Below are 20,304 nucleotides of genomic sequence, written 5' to 3' on the forward strand. Positions count from 1 at the left end.
TTAAAAAAGTTAAATTTTTGTGTAGAATTTCCGGATTTTTTGTAGGAAACCAGTTAGAACCGCCCTAAACTGGTTTAATCCAGAATTTGGGCCAATTCAGAGGATAAAATGTTTTTTTTACTTGTCCTAAATCTTAGTAGCTTAACTGTTTTACTGTTGTTCAATATTGCTGATAATTAGAAATGTAGCCTATAGTGTTATCCTGGCCTATGCAGCTTCATTGCAGTCAGACAGTATTACTCATTTTTGATGTTTGATTTTTTGAATATGGTAAATTTATTCTCAATTCTTCCTAAATGCTGACAATCACAAGATCACTTGATTGACGTTTTGTATTTCAAGAAAATAAACGAAATCACAGTAAAGTGAACAAAAAGAAAGCGAAACGAAATGAACAAGTTGATTCAGATGTTAAACAGGCACAGTTGAAGTAAAAAAAAACAAGTTATTTCAAAGTTTTATCCAACCGAAACACGCGTTTCAATTACGAAATAGTTTATAAATCGCGGAGCACTTCTTATCTCTACTTGAATGTAGAGAGCGTCTTGAAATTTTTTTGCCGCGAAAAATTTTAACTCGACGAATTTCTTGTACATCATTGGTTACAAATAAACAGTTACAAATTGATACAATATTTTTATTTTTTTAAATCATAAAAGTTTTTAAAATCGTAAAAGTTTTGAAATCGTAAAAGTTTTGAAAATCGTAAAAGTTTTGAAAATCGTAAAAGTTTTGATAATCGTAAAAGTTTTTAAATCATAAAACATAAAAAGCAATTCCCTCCCCCCCAAAAAAAGAAGCAAAAATAAGCGAAGAAAATATTTTCGGAAAAAAACTTCAAGAAAAGTAAATAAAAAACAACTTCAGGCTTCCAGAAGTCGATCGATGTCCGCGATAATTTCTCGCGTCTCGAGCAAACTCACCCCCGCCATTGTTACGTCACGGGGATTTCCCTCGGAAAAGTGGGACGACGAAACGCCGCTGGAGGGAGCCGGAGAGGGGTTCCAGCTGTGACGCGGCGTGACGTCATAAACGAAAGCGTCTTTTTCTTTGTCGAATCGCGACTCGGACGCGATGTGACGTTTTGAGTCGAGTTCGTACTCGTTTAAGCGAGTTGACGAGTCAGGGTTCGGGGAACTCTCTTCGATCGTCTCAAGAACTCGGTTGTACTCGTTTTGGAAATCTGACGAAGGATGATTGACGTGTGGCAGTTGATTGACAGCTGGATGAAGTTGATTGACGTTTGGGTGGAGTTGATTGACGCCTGGGTGCATTTGATTGACGTGCTGGTATTGTTGATTGACGTTTGGGTGCTGATGATATTGTTGATTGACAGGATAGTTGTTGGAGGGAAATGAAAGGTGAACTGAAAAAAAAATTATATTTTTATTATATTTAAAGTTTTTATTTAGGAGATTTAATTGCAGACATTTTAATTAATTTAAAAGCACAATTTGATTTTTGAGTCGAAGCACAATTGTTTCTATGTTTGGCAGAGCAACACTTTTATGTTTGTTGTCCGCGTGTTTTGTTCCACTAGAAAAACATGTCATTTTTTCAACAAAACAATTTTCAACAAAAAATACCATATAGTTTTTAAAATTAACTTTAATGCAAAAACAACAAAAAACTAATAATGGGATATCATTTTCGCATCTTACATACAATAGTTGCTAAAAGTTAAATATCACTATTTAAATTTCGTTTATTTTGCTTGAAAAATAAGCTTTGTTGTTTAAATTGAGTTCGCTTGTAAATTTTCCGGCGGTTAAGCGAATATTTCTTTCATTTCTTTGAACTCACCTTTGGTTGGCGATGGCATCCAGCAGAGGTCGCTGTGCCCGTATTTCAAGCATTCCTCGGTGCATCTACTTCCGCTAGACGGCGCCACGTGGTCGTACTGGTTTGGTTTGACTTCGTAGTGAGAATAATCAAGCAATGGCTGTTGGTATTCTGAGAATAAATGGAACGTTTGAATAATAAGAAACAATACGAAAATATATAAACTTACATATGCGGATTTTTTGTTTCTAAAACTTAAAAAAATAATCGCAAATTTTGAAAAACGAACATAGACATTTAAAGTTTAGTTGTTTATTAACTCTGATTTTGCTGGAGTTCGGTTTTTGCTAGTCAGGTTATTTTACATAATTTATTAAAATATGGATCTTGGTGGCACCTTTGCAATTTCAACATATAAGAGTAATTATTTGGTTAATTATAAATTTAGGATGTAATGCATGTGAAAGCGAATAGCAAACAATCTAAAATATGTAACATACGTATTTTTTAAACTTTTGGCTTAAATATAATCCACTTTTTCTCGGATTTCCACATCTCGCAACAATCGAGATGAAACCAAGAAGATTGTCATCATTATTTTTTGTTCTTACCTCTCTCGCCAATCCCTTGGAAGCTGTTGGAGTCGGGATCGCTATCCCCCCTCCCGCTATCTCCATCATGTGATGCTGGTGGAGGGATCAAACCGACCACCTTGGCGTGGGCGATCTAAAGAGAAAATAACGATTTTAAATGAAAAATATAATTTAAAATATTTTTTACTTTTCCAAAGATAATTAAATCGTACAAGATAATTTCGATTTAAAACAAAATTAACACAATTTTTGAAAACACACAAACAACAGAATTTCTTTCACACACATTAAATCTACTTAGTTGAAAAAAGCAACAATCAATTTTTTTTACCTTTCCGTCGCACGAGAATGTGCTTAGTGACGTAGGCGGTCGTTCTGCCATCACGTGATAACTTGCTACGTAATCATGACGTGAAGAAGATGTGACGTCAGAAATTGAGTTGCGAGTAGAATCGGAAGTTTTCCTGAAAAAATATTTTTGTTAAAAATCTGAATATGAGGAGCTGCATTAGTTTAATTTAAAAATATATCTTTATTAATATTGTTTTCTAAAGCTTTATATTCAATTGGTTCTTCCATGATTCGAAAAAATAGTTGCGACTTCAATTTCCCTTTATTTTGTCTGAGGCATATTTGGAGGAGAATTAACAAGTAGACTTAATTCTAACTTACCTAAAAAAATAACTTTTTGAGAAACATCAACCAAATAACAAAAAAAACAATCTTTGTAATCACACAGATCAAGATCTCACCTTGTAGAATTAAACGACTCCGATTTCGAAACCTCCTTCGATATTTTGACGTCACCATCCTGCGTTACGTCATCACTGGCGACCGACTTGGGCCAGGTGTTCGTGGTGACGTCATTGTTGATGACGTCCTTGCTAGACTCAAGCCAGCCGCTCTTGTTTTCGGCGTCACGGCAATTGTAAGTTCGAACTTTCTGCGAATCGAAAAGGGATTGTTAATTGAAATATAATGATGGATTGTAACTTCAAAGAATCAACATCCTACAAACAACTTGTGTATTTTTTTTTCACAAAAAAGTTTCTTTTTGTCGGATTATGCGAGGTTGAAAGCAGTAAAAAGCTAGAAAACCGTTTGGATTGCTTTTAAAGATTTTTTTTTATTTCTTAGAAGCCTACTTGAATCAAATTTACTCGCCAATTATAATCAAGATTGACCAAGTTGCTCTGCTTTCCTAACTATGCGATAAAAAATAAACAATAAACTGCGCTACATTTTATGCTAAGACATACATGAAGGTCATTATTATTACATTATTATTTTAGAAGTAGAAATTAGCTACATTTTTGCTTTCATTGAATTTAAAAACCTAAAAATATCATGTTGTAAAGTCTGCCTTGCACACTATCAGTCTGCACGTAAAGATATACTTCAATATACTTTGTTCTTACCTTACTATCATTTCACTATGTTCATTTTCATAACGAAACATATTCAACGATCGCATTCAGTCTATATAGGTAAATATACCTAGATATACAGGAAGCTATTTTATTCTTACCTTATTATCTTTCCTGCACTTTACAACCACCACAGCAATAACGACAACAAGCAGTAGTGTAGCGGCAGCCAGTGACACCACTATGACCAGGAACTCAGTGGAGATGGTGATACTGGCTCCGGCCACATCTCCTGGCCCGTACTGGAGGGAGGGGGGCAGGAGGGTGTCCGACACCCGGACCTCAAGGTTCACGCTGGTCTGGCGCCGGGGAACCCCCCAATCTTTTGCCTGTAAAAAAACATTGGTTGAAATCTTTGGCTTTTTTGAGAAATGTTATTTTTTGATCTAAAGCAAAGAAAATCTTTTGATTGCGGTTTAAAATTTGTGCAATTTAAAACATTGTTAGAAATATTTGGACTTTTTGATTTGAAGAGTTGTTTGCTTAAAAAATTGTTGTAGGAAAGATTTTTTTGGTTTTCAGTAAAAAAGATCAACACATTTTTTTTTTGAAAAACATAAGGTAAGTAGTTTGAATCAATAATATAAAAGACAATAAAAAATCCTTAAAAAACCCTTCAAATTTACCACTGTTATTAAGAAAATGATTCCAGTACCAGTATATTACTTTCTGACGTTGTACAATGAAGTAAACAATTCAAAAGTACAAAAACTCAAAGATTCTTACCGTGAGCACCAGAATATGTTCGCCGACCATTTTTTCGGGTTCATCACCGGTCAAGTTCAACCTCAAATCACCAGTAGAAGGGTCAAAAACAAAGAACGAATAAGGTGCTTCCCCGCCCACTATAGCGCCGCCCTTCTTTCCGTCCACAGACTCAAGCTCCAACGTGACTCGTCCGTTCTCGCCCGCGTCATAGTCGACCGTCTGTGACGTAAAATGCAAGTTTAGATTTTGAAATGAAACGAAGCTAGATCGTATTTGAAGAGTGATATTATTTGCTGTGAATGCTCTTGTACTTATAGGAGTACATTTTTTACTAAATACAACCAAATACTTTGAAAATTCGCTAAATTATTAAAATTTGCTTGATGCCCAAAAAGATTAAGGCGAGATTTTAATATAAAATGTATTTTTCCTTACATTTTGTTAACGTCATAACACATGGGCAAAGTATAGGCACACATATAAAGCATATCAATTTAATTTGAACTATATAATGCTATTTACGCTTGTTTTACTAACTTACAAGAACTCAAGGGATGATAATTGGGTCGCCAAAACTTTGATGTTATACTAACGCTTAGGGCTTCAGTCGCCGCGAAAAAGAAACACTGGTTAAAAATGTCCACCAACCTGGATTTGTGTGATGATGTCGTTGTTAAGGATCGTGGCGTAAACTGCTGAATTGTCGACCGCTGGGTTCGTGAAAATAGGGTTGTTGTCGTTAACGTCCTTGACATTGACCTTCAAAGTGCACGTGCTAACACGTGGTTTGGGTCGACCTCCATCACGGGCAACGATTTTCAACTGAAATTAATAAAAAAATGTTTATTTTATCATAAAAAGTTAAATGATTAGATTTTTAATTGAGAAAATACACAGTTTGTCCTTTATAAAATGAAATGTAGAAAAAAGATTTAAAAAAAATGTTAAAGTGGTTAATATTTAGCTTGAAATAACAGGAATGTGCAATCGACTTTATTTACTTAAAAGGGGTCATTGTTTGCAGAAAATAAGCATTGGGATGATTTTTTTCCGTCGTGTGTCGTATCTTGTAAGTGTTCAGGAAATAATATGTTTGTGGACATAAAAAAAGTTGCAAACAAAGAGTTGTTTTTCTAGATTTTAAACATCGACATTTTTTGGGCAAAGCTACAATTAAGACGAAACCTTTAGTTTCTTCACTAACTAGCTGCAATTAATCCTCACCTGTAGGGTTTCGTGTCTCTCTCGGTCCAGAGGTCGAATGAGGGTGACCTTGCCTGACCTTGAATCGACCGTGAACGAATTGTCGTCGGACTCAATCGAATACGTGACGTCACCGTTCTTCGATGTTTCGATCTCGCCGTCCTAGTTAAATTTAAACTTGTTTAAACTATTGTTGTTCTATTTTAAGACACAAAATAATTAACTTTTTCCTGTTTAAATATTGTGTCAAAAAAACATAATATTGCAATTTTCCCCCTAAATTATTACATAAAGATTTTTTTAGGTTTTAAAAGGAATTAAAACTTTATATATGCAATAAACAACCTTTCAAACAAAAAAAAAACATTATAACATATTTATTAAACCTTTCAAAATTTAAAAGTCCAGAATTATAAATATAATGGAACTGGTTTTTCCAAGCTTAATAATAAATTTTAAAGCCGTAAAGGTCGAGTAAATCGACATTATCCTAATTATCTCATCATCAGTTACAGTTAACAATAAAGATACGAGTTCGTATTGAAACGTATTTTTTTAAGAAGATATCGATTTAACTCAATCTTTTTGGATTTAAAATTCATTATTAAGCTACATTAAAGATCCGTGTATGGATTTATTAAATAATTTAAACCATTGCCTTACCTCATTTTTCCACAAAACTGGACTTTTTTTCGAGTCCTCGTCTTTTGCTGACACGGTGATGACGCTACTGCCTACGTCAGCATTCTCAGGCAACGTCACTTCGTACTTTGGGTTGACAAAGATTGGCGAGTTGTCATTTTCATCCAAAACCGCAACTGTGATGTTTGAAAACGTGCATCTGTGAATAAGAGAAGTGTTAGAGTTACGTCTTAAGTCAGATAAGTTGTGCCTAATAAATAAAAATAACATAGCAAATGTTGTAAGTTTTATTAAATAAACTACATATATGTCGTGGAAATCACAATGCATATTGGATAATCTTAAAATGCATTTTGTACATTACAAAAGTGTACATTAAATAGGTTCAACGCAATTTGTTTAAACTACAACGTTTTTTAAATGAGTGAATATTTATTTTGTTTAAGACGAACATTTATGCCGATTAAAATACATAGTTTAATTCAAGTAAAAAATGCAAAAAACTACGATGTGTTTGGCGCAAAGCAAAACTAAACTAATTTTAACATTTTCTTAATCCGTACCTTGCGGGTGTTCCTTTATCACAAGCGGACACAACCAGTTTGAAGCGGTTTTCAACTTCACGGTTGAGTTCCTTACCGGAACCGATAAGTCCATCCGCAGCCAACACGAAATGACCGGTGTCCACTGCAGAATATTCTGGAATAACGAGTGTCGGTAAATAATTGTGCAAAAAATTGCCAACAAACAATAACACTGCATAATATAGGATAAATGGAAATTTAAAAAGACGTAAATTTAGACAATATTCCAGCAAAATAAACAATTTAAACGATAAAAAAGAAACAATCAAAGTTTTATTAATTTGAAAGTAATATACATATTTACATATTCAGCTTTTATTGCTATGATTTATTGTGATTTCTCATGCATTTTATTCACGGAATATTCTTAATTGTCTTTCTAACCTTTTTTGATAAAGGTATCTTACAAGGGATATTATCGTGATAAACCCAAGGCTTGTATGGGATTCCACTGTGATAGGATTATGTGCTGAGCCCTTACGTTAATCCTTCCCAGGGGAGTGCTATATACGCCCTTGACCCAAATAATTGGGTTTGTGTGGAAGATTATAACGCGCCTCCTTCTTATAATTACACGCCTTGACAGCTTTAATGCCAATCAAAAGATGTGAAGTGTAAGATATGCATGATTAACACGCAACGTTAATACGGTTGTGATGTGCACTAAGAACATGTTATAATCGTAATTAAAAATGTATTTACGAACCAACGGCAGAATATAAATATCTTAGACAAAATAAATGCTTGGAATTTAGAAGACTTGGTTGCACCAATGCCAAGTACTTTTTTATGGAGTTAAATTATTACAAATGTGTTACTTAGTCGGTATAAGGCTACTTATAAAATCTAAGCAAAAGGTAAGAGTTATCCAAATATCTACTTTTTTAATATACGTGTTAGAAAAAAGAAACGCCGCTATCTAATTAATTTAAATGGACAAAATAATATAAATTAAGATCATAGAGGGCGATGAAATTTGTTGAAGTCCTAATTTATTTTTTTAATTGGGGTGATGGTAATTTTTCCATTTGAAAATGCAAAATTCTTCACAAAAAATAACCTTTTGTGTCAAAAGTTTTTTTGATTTTCTAATACAAATAAGTGTGGTGGCATTTTAAAAAAAGTTAACTTTTCAAAACTAACCTTTACTGTCGAACGGTTGCGTCCAAATTGTGACCTCGACTTCCCCGTTATTTCCATGATCGAGGTCGTTAGCGCTAACATAAGCCAGGTAAGTTCCAACTGGGCTTTCCTCGGATATGTAAGCCGTGTTGTCCTTCGCATCCACGATGTAGTTCACTGTGATCACTGGTGCGTTGTCGTTTACATCTTCCACGTGCAAAGTGAGGAAGGCGCGAGCACTCTTTTGATCCGTGGCACTAGAGTCGGTAGCCTCGATTAGGATTCGGATTCTGAAAGGTTGAAATTAAAGCATTATTGACCTGACCAATGAACAAGGAAGCACAGTGTTGTGAAAGAGGGAATCTTGCGCAAAAATAGTAAAATTAAACGTAAAATGTGCAAATTGCTTTACACATAACTAAGTAGAATATACTGAAAAATAAAGGTAATTTTGTTGACTCAAAGCAAATCACAAGCTGAATTCATAGAACAACTAAAAAAAAGTAGGCCCCCAAAATGCTAATATTAAAAATGTTTACTTCATTTGTGACACAAAACTTTACAATCCTGAACAATCTTACAAATTTTAAATTTAAGCAACTTCTATAAACCATTAATCTTACATGAGGAATAAATTACATCCCAAAAGAAAGAAATCACAGGCGTCCAACATAAAAAAAGATTGAAATCATACAAAAAGATAGAAATCAAAGTCAGCCAACATAGAAATTAGACTCTAAAACATAGAAATCAAACTCACCCGTCGTGTGATTCCCGATCGAGTTTCTGTCTCAAGGTCACGAGACCAGTATCGCGGTCAACGTTGACCAGTTGGTTCTGGAGGGTCAGGGAGGGGTCAGACACGAGGCCATACTTCGGGGTTCCATTGGCGCCGGCGTCGGGGTCCCTGGCCCTGACCTGGGTGATTGGGGACCCCGGTTCCAGGTTCTCTCTGAGGGCCACAACATAATCTTGCTTCTCGAACACCGGGGCATTGTCGTTGGCGTCTATGACGCGAACTTTGATTGTGACGTGATCGGAAAGCTCGGCTTGACCTTGGTCGGTGGCGGTCAAGGTCACGTGGTGGAAGTGCTTGCGCTCGTAATCTGGAAAAATGGTTGTTTTTCGTTAAAAAATGAATTTTAAATTAGGGTGCTGAGAGAAATTACTTTTTAGCGTAATTTATGTGTTTTAAAATTTGTGCCGATCAAAGTGGGATTTTTATATATTTTAGTTGAAAAGATTTTTTTACAATCTTTTGTATAACTTTGCAAAATACGTTTTAAATTATTTCAGTGCTGAAATGTCTGCACGAAATAAAAATTTGAAAATTTTACTTCAAAACAAACAAACTGTATGAAATAGTAAAAAATTGTAAGCTTCAATCCAAGTTAGAAACGTCTTAGAATTGCTAAAAAGTATTTTCTAAATTATTGTTGTTTTATTCAAATCAGTATATTTCCTTGCAAATGTGAAGCTTGTAATATATAGTTTAAAAGTAAAGATTTAAATATAATAAAACACATCGTCCTGTTGCATGTAGCTACAGACTTAAGAGCTCTGTTTAGTGTTTGTTTTAATTTGTGATAAAATCTCACCGAGTTCTCTGAGCACCAGCAGATCGATGTGAGATCTTCCCGTCTCGTCGGTAGACTGGATTATCTGGAAGTTACCGTTGTTCGACAAACTATATCTGATCGCAGAGTTGTTGCCTGGAAAGAAAAGAGTTGAGGCTTACAATAAAACCACTTTGAAATATATTAAAAATTTTAAAACTACCATTTTTTTAAATCAGTTTAAACATGTTGCTCCTTTTATATTTTTAAAAATTTGCTTTTTATTTAATATTTTTGCGTCTGTTCGAACAATCAAAAAAGATAAAATTAAAAAGTTTATATAGACTTAACTAAAACTATTTTAAATAGCAAAAACAAAAAAAAATGTTTTACAATTACTAAAAAAACAAAGTTTTTTTTTCCCATCTTCATGAATTTTTAATTATGCAAAAAATCATCAGAAAAATTCAATTATAAAAAACAGAAAAACTTAACGTTTGTTAAAATGAAGAAAAACTTTTTCCCAAAAAACATGACTTCATTATTAATACCTGAATCGGCGTCACGTGCTTGGTACTTGTCCAGATTGATGACGTCACCCACACTGACGCTCTCTGATACGTTGACTTCGATGGGGCGTGTCGGGAATACGGGGGCGTGGTCATTGACGTCATCGATGTAAATTTCGAGATTGAGGAGCGAGAATATGCTTTGGGGAAGCATAACGGCCTGGAAGAAAAAAAAGCTGGTTTAAACCTGTTTTTTTGACTTTTTAAATAAGTAAGTGTGCTTGGAATTGAGCGTGACTGCGTGAGATACATTTAAATTTTTAAATGTGAAAAAATATTTGTAAAAATATATAAAAACTATGCAGCAAATTGTCAAATAGTATTATTTTTATTTACTTAGGATTTTCTTTGAAATTGTGGGTTTTTAGAGTAAGATTAGTTTAAAATACAGGGAATATTTTATCATAAAATTGGCCACTTTTATTAAAATTATATTTTTCTCAGCGTACAACCCGGTTATCACACAATTTAATTAAATTTAATAAAAATAGTTTGTATTTTTCAGTTTTATTTCTTAGTTATCTACACGAGTTTGTTATTACATTATCCCTGGAAATATTACCGTTATTATCTAGTTACATTTAATAACTCTACCCTTTGTGCGTCCATCACAAACAAATTCCCTCAAATAATTGAGAAATAATCGGCGAATAAAATCCCGCTGTAAATAATTAATGTGGCGATGGGCACATTTTTCAGAATCGGAACAAAGCACTTATTAAGCACAGAGGCACGCTTCTAAAGTCATTTAATTCGATTTTGTCCGGACTGTGTACAAACAGTGCCAGGACTGGCTCAATCGGCTATGAATATTTAATGATATTACACAAGCTTTGTGCTTTTAAAGCTACAAATGACTCGAGAATTTGGCGATACACAAGGCTGGAGATCTGACAACGATCAAATCGACTGGCTCGATACTTAAGTTAAAAGGCTTTTGCTGAAAACTATTTTACCTATCCCCTTTTTTTGCGTTTTTAAATTAAAGGATTAGATTTAAGGCCTTTTTTCTTGTAATTTACCCCATTTTTAGTGTTGCTTTTGATGTGTAATTTATGCCAAAACGTGTAATTTACTTCCCAATTACCAACTGAATTAATCAAGAATAGTTTTTTCAAGCCAACAACGAAAATATTACTCTGTTGGTTTGTAAGCATCTTTTTCTAATTGTCAAAAGTCAATTGTAAATTCGCCATGATTTCGAATTTTATTTAAAAATTCATTATACAAAAAGATGATAAACAAACCATAATATAAGACTAGAGAGTAAAATACTTGTTTTAACAACTCCGTCAAAGCAGTTTACCAGACTAGAATTTAGCCAAGGATTTTTTTAAGTGAACACATAGTTTTAAAAAAAAACAGAAAAAGAATCATGTTAAAAAACAACTACAATAATCGCGTGTCAGGGAAATCACCTGAACCCTGATGACGCAATCTTTCATTCCTCTGCAAGCGACATCTCTGTCCACTGGGTGTCGCAACGTGATGATGCCGGTGCGGTAGTCAAGGGCAACCAGCTTCCGGGGGGGTCTGGGGGGTCCGAAGGCGGGCACGACCAGCTTTTGTTCCAGCAACTTGAAGTGTCGGTCAGTATCGCTCTGTTCGTCTCTTTTGATTCCGAATAATCGGGTCAGGTCTGCAACTACTGTGCCTGAAAAAGAAATATACATTTTATATTCGTTTTTCCTTAAGTTTTTCGTTTTTTTGTTTTTATTAGTTTTTATATTTTTAGCTTTTTTATTTTGTTTCTATTTTTTTATCTGAGTATTGTGTCTTTTTTTCGTGTTTTTAAAACAAAACAGCGTTTTTTAAGTTATGTTTCAATTTAGTTTGGTCGGTTTTACGTTTGGAAAAAAAATAATAGATGAGTATGCTGTCACATTATCTATGTATTGCGATTTAATAAATAAACATATCATTTAAGATTAGGCTTCTTACCTGACGGGCTTTCCTCGTCGATCGTAACTTTCAGGTGCACGGTATTAGACGCTGCATCTATTTCCACAACAAACAGTGCAACCAACGCGAGCACGTATTTGGCCGCCATGTTTTGTCCTGAAACAAAAACAAAGTTGTAAAATAAGGTGTACCTTCGTATCGGCGACATAAGATAAAAAAATAAACAAAACTGACTGACGTTAATCTCACAATGCAAACACATAGCGTCTGATGCTAGAAATCTAGTTATATATTTTTCATTTTGTTATATTTTTTTTCTATTTTTTTCGTTTTTTATTATTTTATTTTTCAGTTTTCCTCGTTTTTTTCGTTTATTTCGTTTTGTTTCGCTATTTTTCGTGTTTGTGAAACAAAAGTTAAAATTTGGAAACAGGCCTTTTTTGCAAAAAGGTGTAACGGCTGATCGGCAACACAAGTTAAAAAATCAGCAGAACAGACTGAGCTTGTTCTTCCAATACAAATAGACTAGACTGATACCACAAAGAATTGAGGAAAATGAGCGTAAAAGGTTAAATTGTGGAAACAAACGCTAAAAATTGGGTTAAGTGGCGAACCTTCGCTTTAACAAACAGCCATCAAATGTGGGAAGCTTTAAAATGAAAATGTTTCAGACATTGGCGCAACGTTACCCTTCCACTTGGAAACAATGGCGAGACAAAAGGACGCGAAGTTGTTCTAGAATTGCCTGGATTCACACGAACGGAATCACTCAGGCGAAAAAAACGCCAAAAATCGTGCAGAAAAGTCGGTAAATTTGCCCAGACTTGTTGTCAAACAAAACTGCGCGACTGAAATAGGTCTGCGATTGCTGCAACGGTGGATTGCACAGGATTAACGTTTTTGTGAGCTTTGTCTCATTCCGGCGCCAGATTATGGGTATTGTTTGTGTCAGCGGGTTGATTACAAGCTGTATGAGTCCGTCTAATACACAAAATCGACTCTTTTTACATTCGAAAATTGGATTGAACTGGAACAATGAACGCTTGTTTGAAAGTATGAAGCTAATTGCTGGCGTGATTTTACCCTTGGACGTGAAATGTGTAATATTAGAAATCCTTGTGTCTGACAAAAACATTTTTACACCCCGCGAAAAAAGAAAAAAAAAACACAAAAATATTTAAACTCAAAAATGTAGGCGCACTTTGTCATTTTCCTAATATTTTAAGTAAGTATATTTGGATACTTACAAAAGCGATTAATTGACTAGCAATCACCTAATGTAAGGACAAAATTAAATTCACACAGTCGCAAATTTTCACCCTGTTTAAACAAAAGCTTGTAATTTTCGCGTGACACCCAAAAATTACCGCTTCCTTTATGTTTACAGCCCCACAAAACCAGGGTAAGCTTACCCATTGTACCCCTATCGGCCCCAAATGTGGGTCAGCAAACAACCCAAGTCGAAACACGGCCCCAGGGGGCATAGGGGTGATGGACGGGGTAGATTGGGGGTGATATTTTGCCCCCGGGGGTGCAGCGATCACAATGGGGGTCATGGGAGCGGCGTTCGATTATGACGTAACACTACACCGTGCGAAAAGTCTTTCTTACCCCCTGGAAAGCGAACCCGGGAAAAGGGGGTCATCTGGGTCGCAGAAAACGGATTTTGTCGGGTTCAATGTACTTTGGGCCGTTTTGGGGCTAGTTTTGATATCAGGCTTATATTTTTTTACAACTTTAACACTTTTTTATCTCATTGTAAGTTCACATTGACAAATCTTCTGATTTTTGGCCTTTTCTAATGTTTACCTATACTGTACAGTTAAAATTTCCTTATAAGTGACAATTTTCGTGTTTTTACTACTTTTTCAACAACAACTTAATATTTATCTCTTAAACCATTTATAAGCAAGGATCATTTTAAATTGTTCAAAGACCCGTTTTCCACCACAAAAATGAGGAATTTTAAGGTTAAAGTGGTAAAACGTTCACAATCATTCCTGAAGTGTCTGTATAAACTGTCCTAAACCATCATTGTCAAGATGCCAAGGTAACTTAACTCTCATCCACTCCAATTCAGATTAAACCGAGTAAGTTTTTCGGTGGGAATGTTAAGGTGTTTGGGTTGAAAACCTCATTTGCTTTTGTATGCATTTGCGTCGGGGAAATATTACACCATTGTATGGTGAATTTCCAGCTAAAGTAGGCTTGAAAATACTGTGTGGTTTAATTACGCAAAAATGTGTAAATTAAATTCAGTGTATTAATTAAAACCAGCAAAATAGGAAAGAGAAGTAAAATTGAAAAAAATTAAATGACGTGTAACGAAATTTATTAAAGTTAAAAGTAATATAAAAAACTTTTTTTTAACTTGTCACCGATTTGATTAATCACTGAACCCCAAACACACCCACAGTAATCCTATAGTAATCTACTTTACTGCAATTTTAAACCAAGTACTCATTAATCATTATGCAGAAAGCAATGCCAGGCCTTAACTGAAAGAAAAATATGCGATTTGGATAGTGATGGATTTAGAAACAATTCAATGTGAGCAAGGATTTAGGAATAGGTTTAATATACTTCAGTTGGACATTAAAGCTAGTATATCCTGTAAAAACGTGAATTTTCCATATTTTCATCAATTCAAAGATTGACTCAAGAGTTCAAATACTCCAAATAGGTAATTTCGGTTCACAAAAAAAAAATTCCAAAAGAAAATTAAACTTTTTTGTAATTTTTTAACAGTTTTAGTAGTGCCAAAAAAATTTTAATTTGCTTTGACACGTCACAATACACCTGGCATTGTGAAGTAACAGCGAGCGTCGAGAAACAACGCCCCTCCCCTGTCCTATAGGCCGTCGCACGTGGCTACCTCATTACTGGCAGTTAATACGTTGCCGGCAACAGTGAAATTATGATTAATTATGCAATAAAGAAGTGCTCTGCCTTTCTGAGGCCAACAAACTGTTGCCCCAGCGAGCAAATGCGGCCAAGAGACATTAAAAATTCATGGCCAAGTCGAGGAGGCAAACTTTGCCCCCCATTGCTGCGCCCCAGACGCCATTAATTTTTAATTGGCGACGTGATTATGACACAATTGCTCGTGGAACCATTGACATGGCAAAATTAAGTTTGTTGCAAGATTTTTTGTGCGAACGAAGCAACGGTTTCTCATTATTAAGACCACATTTGTTTATATTGGGAATTTTTTATTTTTTTGATTGACAACCTAACTTTATAACACTTTTGAGTTGGTGATTTAAAAGAATTGTTTTAATTGGTTTTGTAACTCCAACTTATTTAAAAGCTATTTTACACAGTGATTCTGGTTCTTTTATTAAAATAAATTAAGTCTTAGCGTTAATCGTAATATGTCAATTTAAAACCGGTATGAATTCTGGATGTTTTTAAAAGTTAAACTATTTTTTTTTCCAGTAAAAAGTATTCTTGGAATCAAATATACTGTTTGAAAATGTCACTTTAAATTCGTTATTGTTTCGAGGTCGTTTTGTAGAGTTGGATTGTGTTTTTGCACAGTGATGGAATAAACAGCTCAAATATGTCAATCTAGTCTTTGCGTTGGCCTTGACAGGTTTGAAGTCTCTAACTAATGACACCATTCGCTAATGAGATCAACTCTCTACGATCAATGCGAACTTAAGTGGTCGCAAAAGATCGAACGCTTGGAAGGTTTGTCTTCCAACCTAGGCTTTGTTTATCCACATGTTTATCAACCGTACGGCAAAATAACGTCTGAAAATATTGGGAGGTGTTCAGTAATGTAGAGTGATGGACATAAATTACCAAGATCTTATAAAAACTCCTTTTTTTGGGAAGAGGTGTTGTTTGATGGGCTGATAAAAAAAGTCAAAACATCCTTAGTCAAAACCACAATTTCCTCTAACTTTGTGTGTACGTCTACTAGAGTGTGTGTTGATATTCTTTGATAAAGGTATGTATGCTTTTTGATGCTTGTCAGCGTCTTTGTCAATATTATCGATCGAAAGTTGGATTGCTAAGATCACTCAAGCCGACATAATAAAAAGCAACACTTTGATTTGAATGTCAGTGCGATTATGTTTGCGGAATCCTGGTACTGTAGGAGCCTAATCAATGACACCGTAAATAAGCACTACTATAATCAATGTTCTAAAGCGCATTCTATAAAAGTTTATTATGGGTTCGGGAATATATAGATCAAGATAATCTTTGAAAAAAATTAAGACGTTTAAAAATAAAGGTAAGCCTAATTTTCCTCGGTAATTAATCGCTATTTGTTTGAAAAAGAACAAAAGAGGCTTTTGAAAGTATAGTTTGTAAATCTTCTAACAAGCCTAAACCTTTAAATTTTGGTTTGCAAATTCACCATGAAGAGACTTTTACCTGACTGACTAGTAATTCAGGTGACCTTTAAAGGGTAATTATCACGGTCTTATTTTTTTTTAAACAACGTTAACAGACTTACGAAGAAACGAAATACCTTTATTGATTGCAGCTTAGTAGTAGGAAATTTTAGTTAAACATAGTAAGAATAACAAAACCCATACAGAACTATAAATCATTTTGAAAGTTTCAAATATGTTTTTATTCATTTTTAACTACATGTGCATCTGTTTAGGCTTTGATATTCTTACTGCAACTTTACTGTTGTTTTTTAACTACAAAACCTCCCCGGCGGTTTAAACTCTAAAAAATCGTACACGATAAATTGACTGCAGCCGCAGCAGCGGCAAACAGTTAATGTAGCATTCAAATCGAGCAGCCAATCGATCCAAGCATCGACTAAATGGAAAGTCAGGAGCAAGCGGCAGGGAATCTTCCAACTTTGAAGTTTTAAGGCCTTTCTTTAGCGAATGAAGTAGGTCAATTATTGCAATTGCGCCTTACTGGGCTTCGATCGTTCTGGCAAATAATCTATCTATGACGGATCGGTAAGGTTGTCCGATAATGTCGGATCGGCGTCGATTCCCGATAACAAATGAGAGTAATGGTATCGTTGCCGATCCAGTACAAAACAATTTGTGAATTTAAGCCATAAATTGCGTTTTAACGTAGTTTATGTGTATGTTTTAGAAAATAGCTTATTTTCAATAATAACTGAGTTTGCTATCAAATATATTTTCAATCAATATGGCTTATTAGACCATAGTAATAACGTCATTTGGTGACCCATCAAAATGCTATACCAGGTATCACACACCCCAACTGACCACCGCCCATTTTATTAACCCCTGTTGTGCGCACCTGTTTCGTTCAGCAGACAGCTGCACAAGGGGATATAAAAAGTAGGCGGTGTCCCTCCCTAGTAATGCACGTGTATAGAGGGAGTGGGCGATTAGAAGTGGCTACAAGGTGCCAAGACCGACACCTTGACGGATTGACGTTTCAAAATCAGCAGGTGTTTGGGGTTTGGTGTGGTGGCGTACGATCATAGGAAAAGACGCGCTCTTTTATTGTTTGTTTTTTGTTGTGGTATTAATGTTTGCAAAACCACTCTTGTTAAGTAAGTATACCACTGTGTGATTATAATTTTTTTTTTGCTTAACTTGGTTTTAGCAAATTTTGCTAAAACAAAGATTAAACCCGACAATTAAATTCAACTATCGTGTGGTACAGTGTAAATTTGATGGAGCACAAATTGATTTAGTAAGATCAATAATTTTTTAGCAAACTTTAGTAATGAACATTAAAACAAAACACATTTAGCAATTAACTTTGTCGTATTCGTATGGGACAGCGTAAGTTTAAATGGACACAAATTGATTTATTACGATCAAGTGTTTTTCATTAAACTTGAATTGGCCGAGGCGGGTGAGGATCTAGTTAGCTTCCTCATTACTTTGCATCGGATATCACCGAATCCTAATAACGCAAGTTGAGAAGACTCTTCCTCGTGAAACAACAACCTACAATCGATATTTGCGCGATTCATTAATACTTCCGATAGAGTTATATTACCCCTTGGTTCAATCGATACTCTGCATAATAGAGAAAAAAAAGTCAGGAGGGTGCAAAAACCTGGTCTGTGAACTTGTTGACCCCGGTAGCAAATTCGCGAAAACAACAGTTATTTTAGGCCTAGTTTTGCCTTAATAGTGGCCTTTATATGTGAGGCGAAAGAGCAGAACACTTATACTTAAGGTGTGTATTCAAATGCTAAAATCGCAAGACTATTTAAGAAGTTTCAAGCGTAAAGCAATTAAGGTCAATTCACTTCCGAAAAGAAACAACTAAAATTAATGTTCTATTTATATATATAAACCAAACAGGGTTATTTTGAGCCACTTTATACGGCTGTATCAGTAGCGGCAAAAATACTCTTTTTTACATTTTACAAGTTTTATTTTCCTATCTTCAGCCGTTACAGCTAGTATACATCGCTGTATTTTTTAGGGTTTTTCAGCAAACTTTAGCTGTATTTTGGTTAAGAGCTAAAAAAAAGGCAAAAATGGAGACATGCTACTTAAAAGCAGTCAATTAAACTTTGAATAAACTTTGAACAATTAAACTTTTGAATAATACAATTGTGTCACCTTTAAATTACAGCATCCGTTGGCTGGTTGGCCAAACCTCGTTGTAAAAACTCGAGTTTCCGTAAATAAAAAGAAAAAGGTCGCGTCTGGGGTTAATTGCCGGCTGGAAGTTTGCGGTCTGCGCTTTTTGAGCAACAAATTGAGTTTAAACTTCTATTTTTGCTCAGATATCTATTTCTCCGGTTCGGCTGCGGCTTCAAGCAATTTGCGGGAAATTATCTCTCGTAAATGCCACTCTAAACAAACTGGCTTTACCGGTAAACACGATCGGAAGTCTAGCCCAACTTTCAGGGGCGACGGTTAAAATAAATTGACGTCACAATTGATTTGTGGCTACACAAGTATAAGCCTAAAAACGCCAGCTATTGTTGTAATAATTTATTTAACGTTTACATAATGAAGTAATTATTTTGATGAACCTATATGAGTAAAAAATATAAAAATTGTTTTTCAAACTGATGGTATACTGACCCTTGGTTAAATTCGATTATTTTTAGTATGTTACAAGACCCAAATAATTATGGCAATGTTAAACAATGGTTATTACAACGCTTCTGTATGTTAAGAAATTATAAAAAAATGAGTAATGAATAGTAGACTGTAGTTTAACTGTTCTGGGTAACTTGGACAGTTCCAATTTCCATCAATTGGTCGTTTAACCACTCACCGAAACGTCAAACTGTTTGCGAATTTACAGAAAACAAATTACCAGGCTTCCGAAAGTCGTTAAAGTCGGCCAAAAACCACAAGAGAGACGCACGAACGAACTCGCAGTTCGAACAACAGAAAAAACACACTAAAAATGGAAAACTAGATTTTTTGGAGCATAATTGGACATTGTAGTTCGACGTAGAAATAACATCAAAGCCCATACAGAAGTAGGAAGCATTTTACTAACTTTTCGAATTAAACTCTTTATTTATTTTCAACGTAGTTTGGCTGACATAGTTTGCGATGTTGAAAATCAATTAAGATTTATTCATAACTTTCAAACTGCTACCTACTTCTGTATGGGCTTTAAGATTTTTTTAGCTTCGCCGGAAAACATCGCGTGTTCTAGATGCGACCTAGGCGTGTTTTCGATTCCTGTTTTAATTTCTGTGACGTCACTGCGCTACGTCATAGCCGTGAATCGATAGGCGTCGAATTTCTTTTTATGGTGAAACCGCGAGCTCCGGCCAAGTAACGAAGCGAGTGGATGGATTTCAATCAACCGACTTAACTGCCACGATCTAACGGCTGAGCCGGGTTGAAGACTTTTCGGAAAGGAATATAACTCGAAACTCACCTTTGCGAAATGCCTGCTTTTTTTCTTCTTGATTTTCTGTAGGTTTTCCTCTTTTTATCCAAGTTAAACTTTAGCAGATACAGAATTACTGACTCATAGCCAAATTATTCAAATTTTAAATATCGTGTTTTTTTCGTTTCGCTTTCTGCAAAAAACAACCATTAAGTTTTAAACGAACTTGATAATTTGATCACTAAGCATTTGTTTTTAGAATTTACTAATTATCACATAGAATTAAATAGCTTTCGTCAAAAAAAATATATTATTCAATTAGCAACCTAGACAGCAAAACACTTGCTAACTTGTATTCTAGTAAGATTTTTAGCAAAGCAATTTTAAAACTTTAGCTGGTACTAATGCTTGTCGCTTCATATCTAAAACCAAATGTTAAC

At 34.8% G+C, this 20,304-nt stretch overlaps 1 protein-coding gene across 1 annotated transcript; it reads right to left on the reverse strand.

The window, feature by feature from the left end:
- Positions 1-863: 863 nt before the first annotated feature.
- Positions 864-20,049, reverse strand: LOC146134648 (protocadherin alpha-8-like). The gene is made up of 18 exons (XM_083397865.1): positions 19,913-20,049; positions 12,128-12,244; positions 11,605-11,840; positions 10,169-10,346; positions 9,660-9,773; positions 8,822-9,167; positions 8,083-8,351; positions 6,919-7,042; positions 6,377-6,554; positions 5,735-5,875; positions 5,159-5,332; positions 4,529-4,729; positions 3,904-4,131; positions 3,128-3,318; positions 2,707-2,839; positions 2,394-2,508; positions 1,804-2,058; positions 864-1,366 (listed from the first exon to the last, which is right to left on the reverse strand). The coding sequence occupies exons 2-18, from the start codon at positions 12,234-12,236 to the stop codon at positions 864-866; spliced, it is 3,495 nt and encodes a 1,164-aa protein (XP_083253991.1). The 5' UTR covers positions 12,237-12,244; positions 19,913-20,049.
- Positions 20,050-20,304: the final 255 nt, after the last annotated feature.

Source organism: Ascidiella aspersa, chromosome 9 (genome assembly GCF_963924565.1).
Source record: "Ascidiella aspersa chromosome 9, kaAscAspe10.2, whole genome shotgun sequence".
Taxonomy (NCBI): domain Eukaryota; kingdom Metazoa; phylum Chordata; class Ascidiacea; order Phlebobranchia; family Ascidiidae; genus Ascidiella; species Ascidiella aspersa.

Bases quoted from the DNA above. Each gene is read 5' to 3' on its own strand.
- LOC146134648 (XM_083397865.1), bottom strand. From the start codon at position 12,236: ATGGCGGCCAAATACGTGCTCGCGTTGGTTGCACTGTTTGTTGTGGAA. The intron at 7,043-8,082 runs GTTAGTTTTGAA...AATATTCTGCAG, and splicing joins GCAACCGTTCGACAGTAAAG to TGGACACCGGTCATTTCGTG. The intron at 2,840-3,127 runs GTGAGATCTTGA...ATATTTTTTCAG, and splicing joins GAGTCGTTTAATTCTACAAG to GAAAACTTCCGATTCTACTC.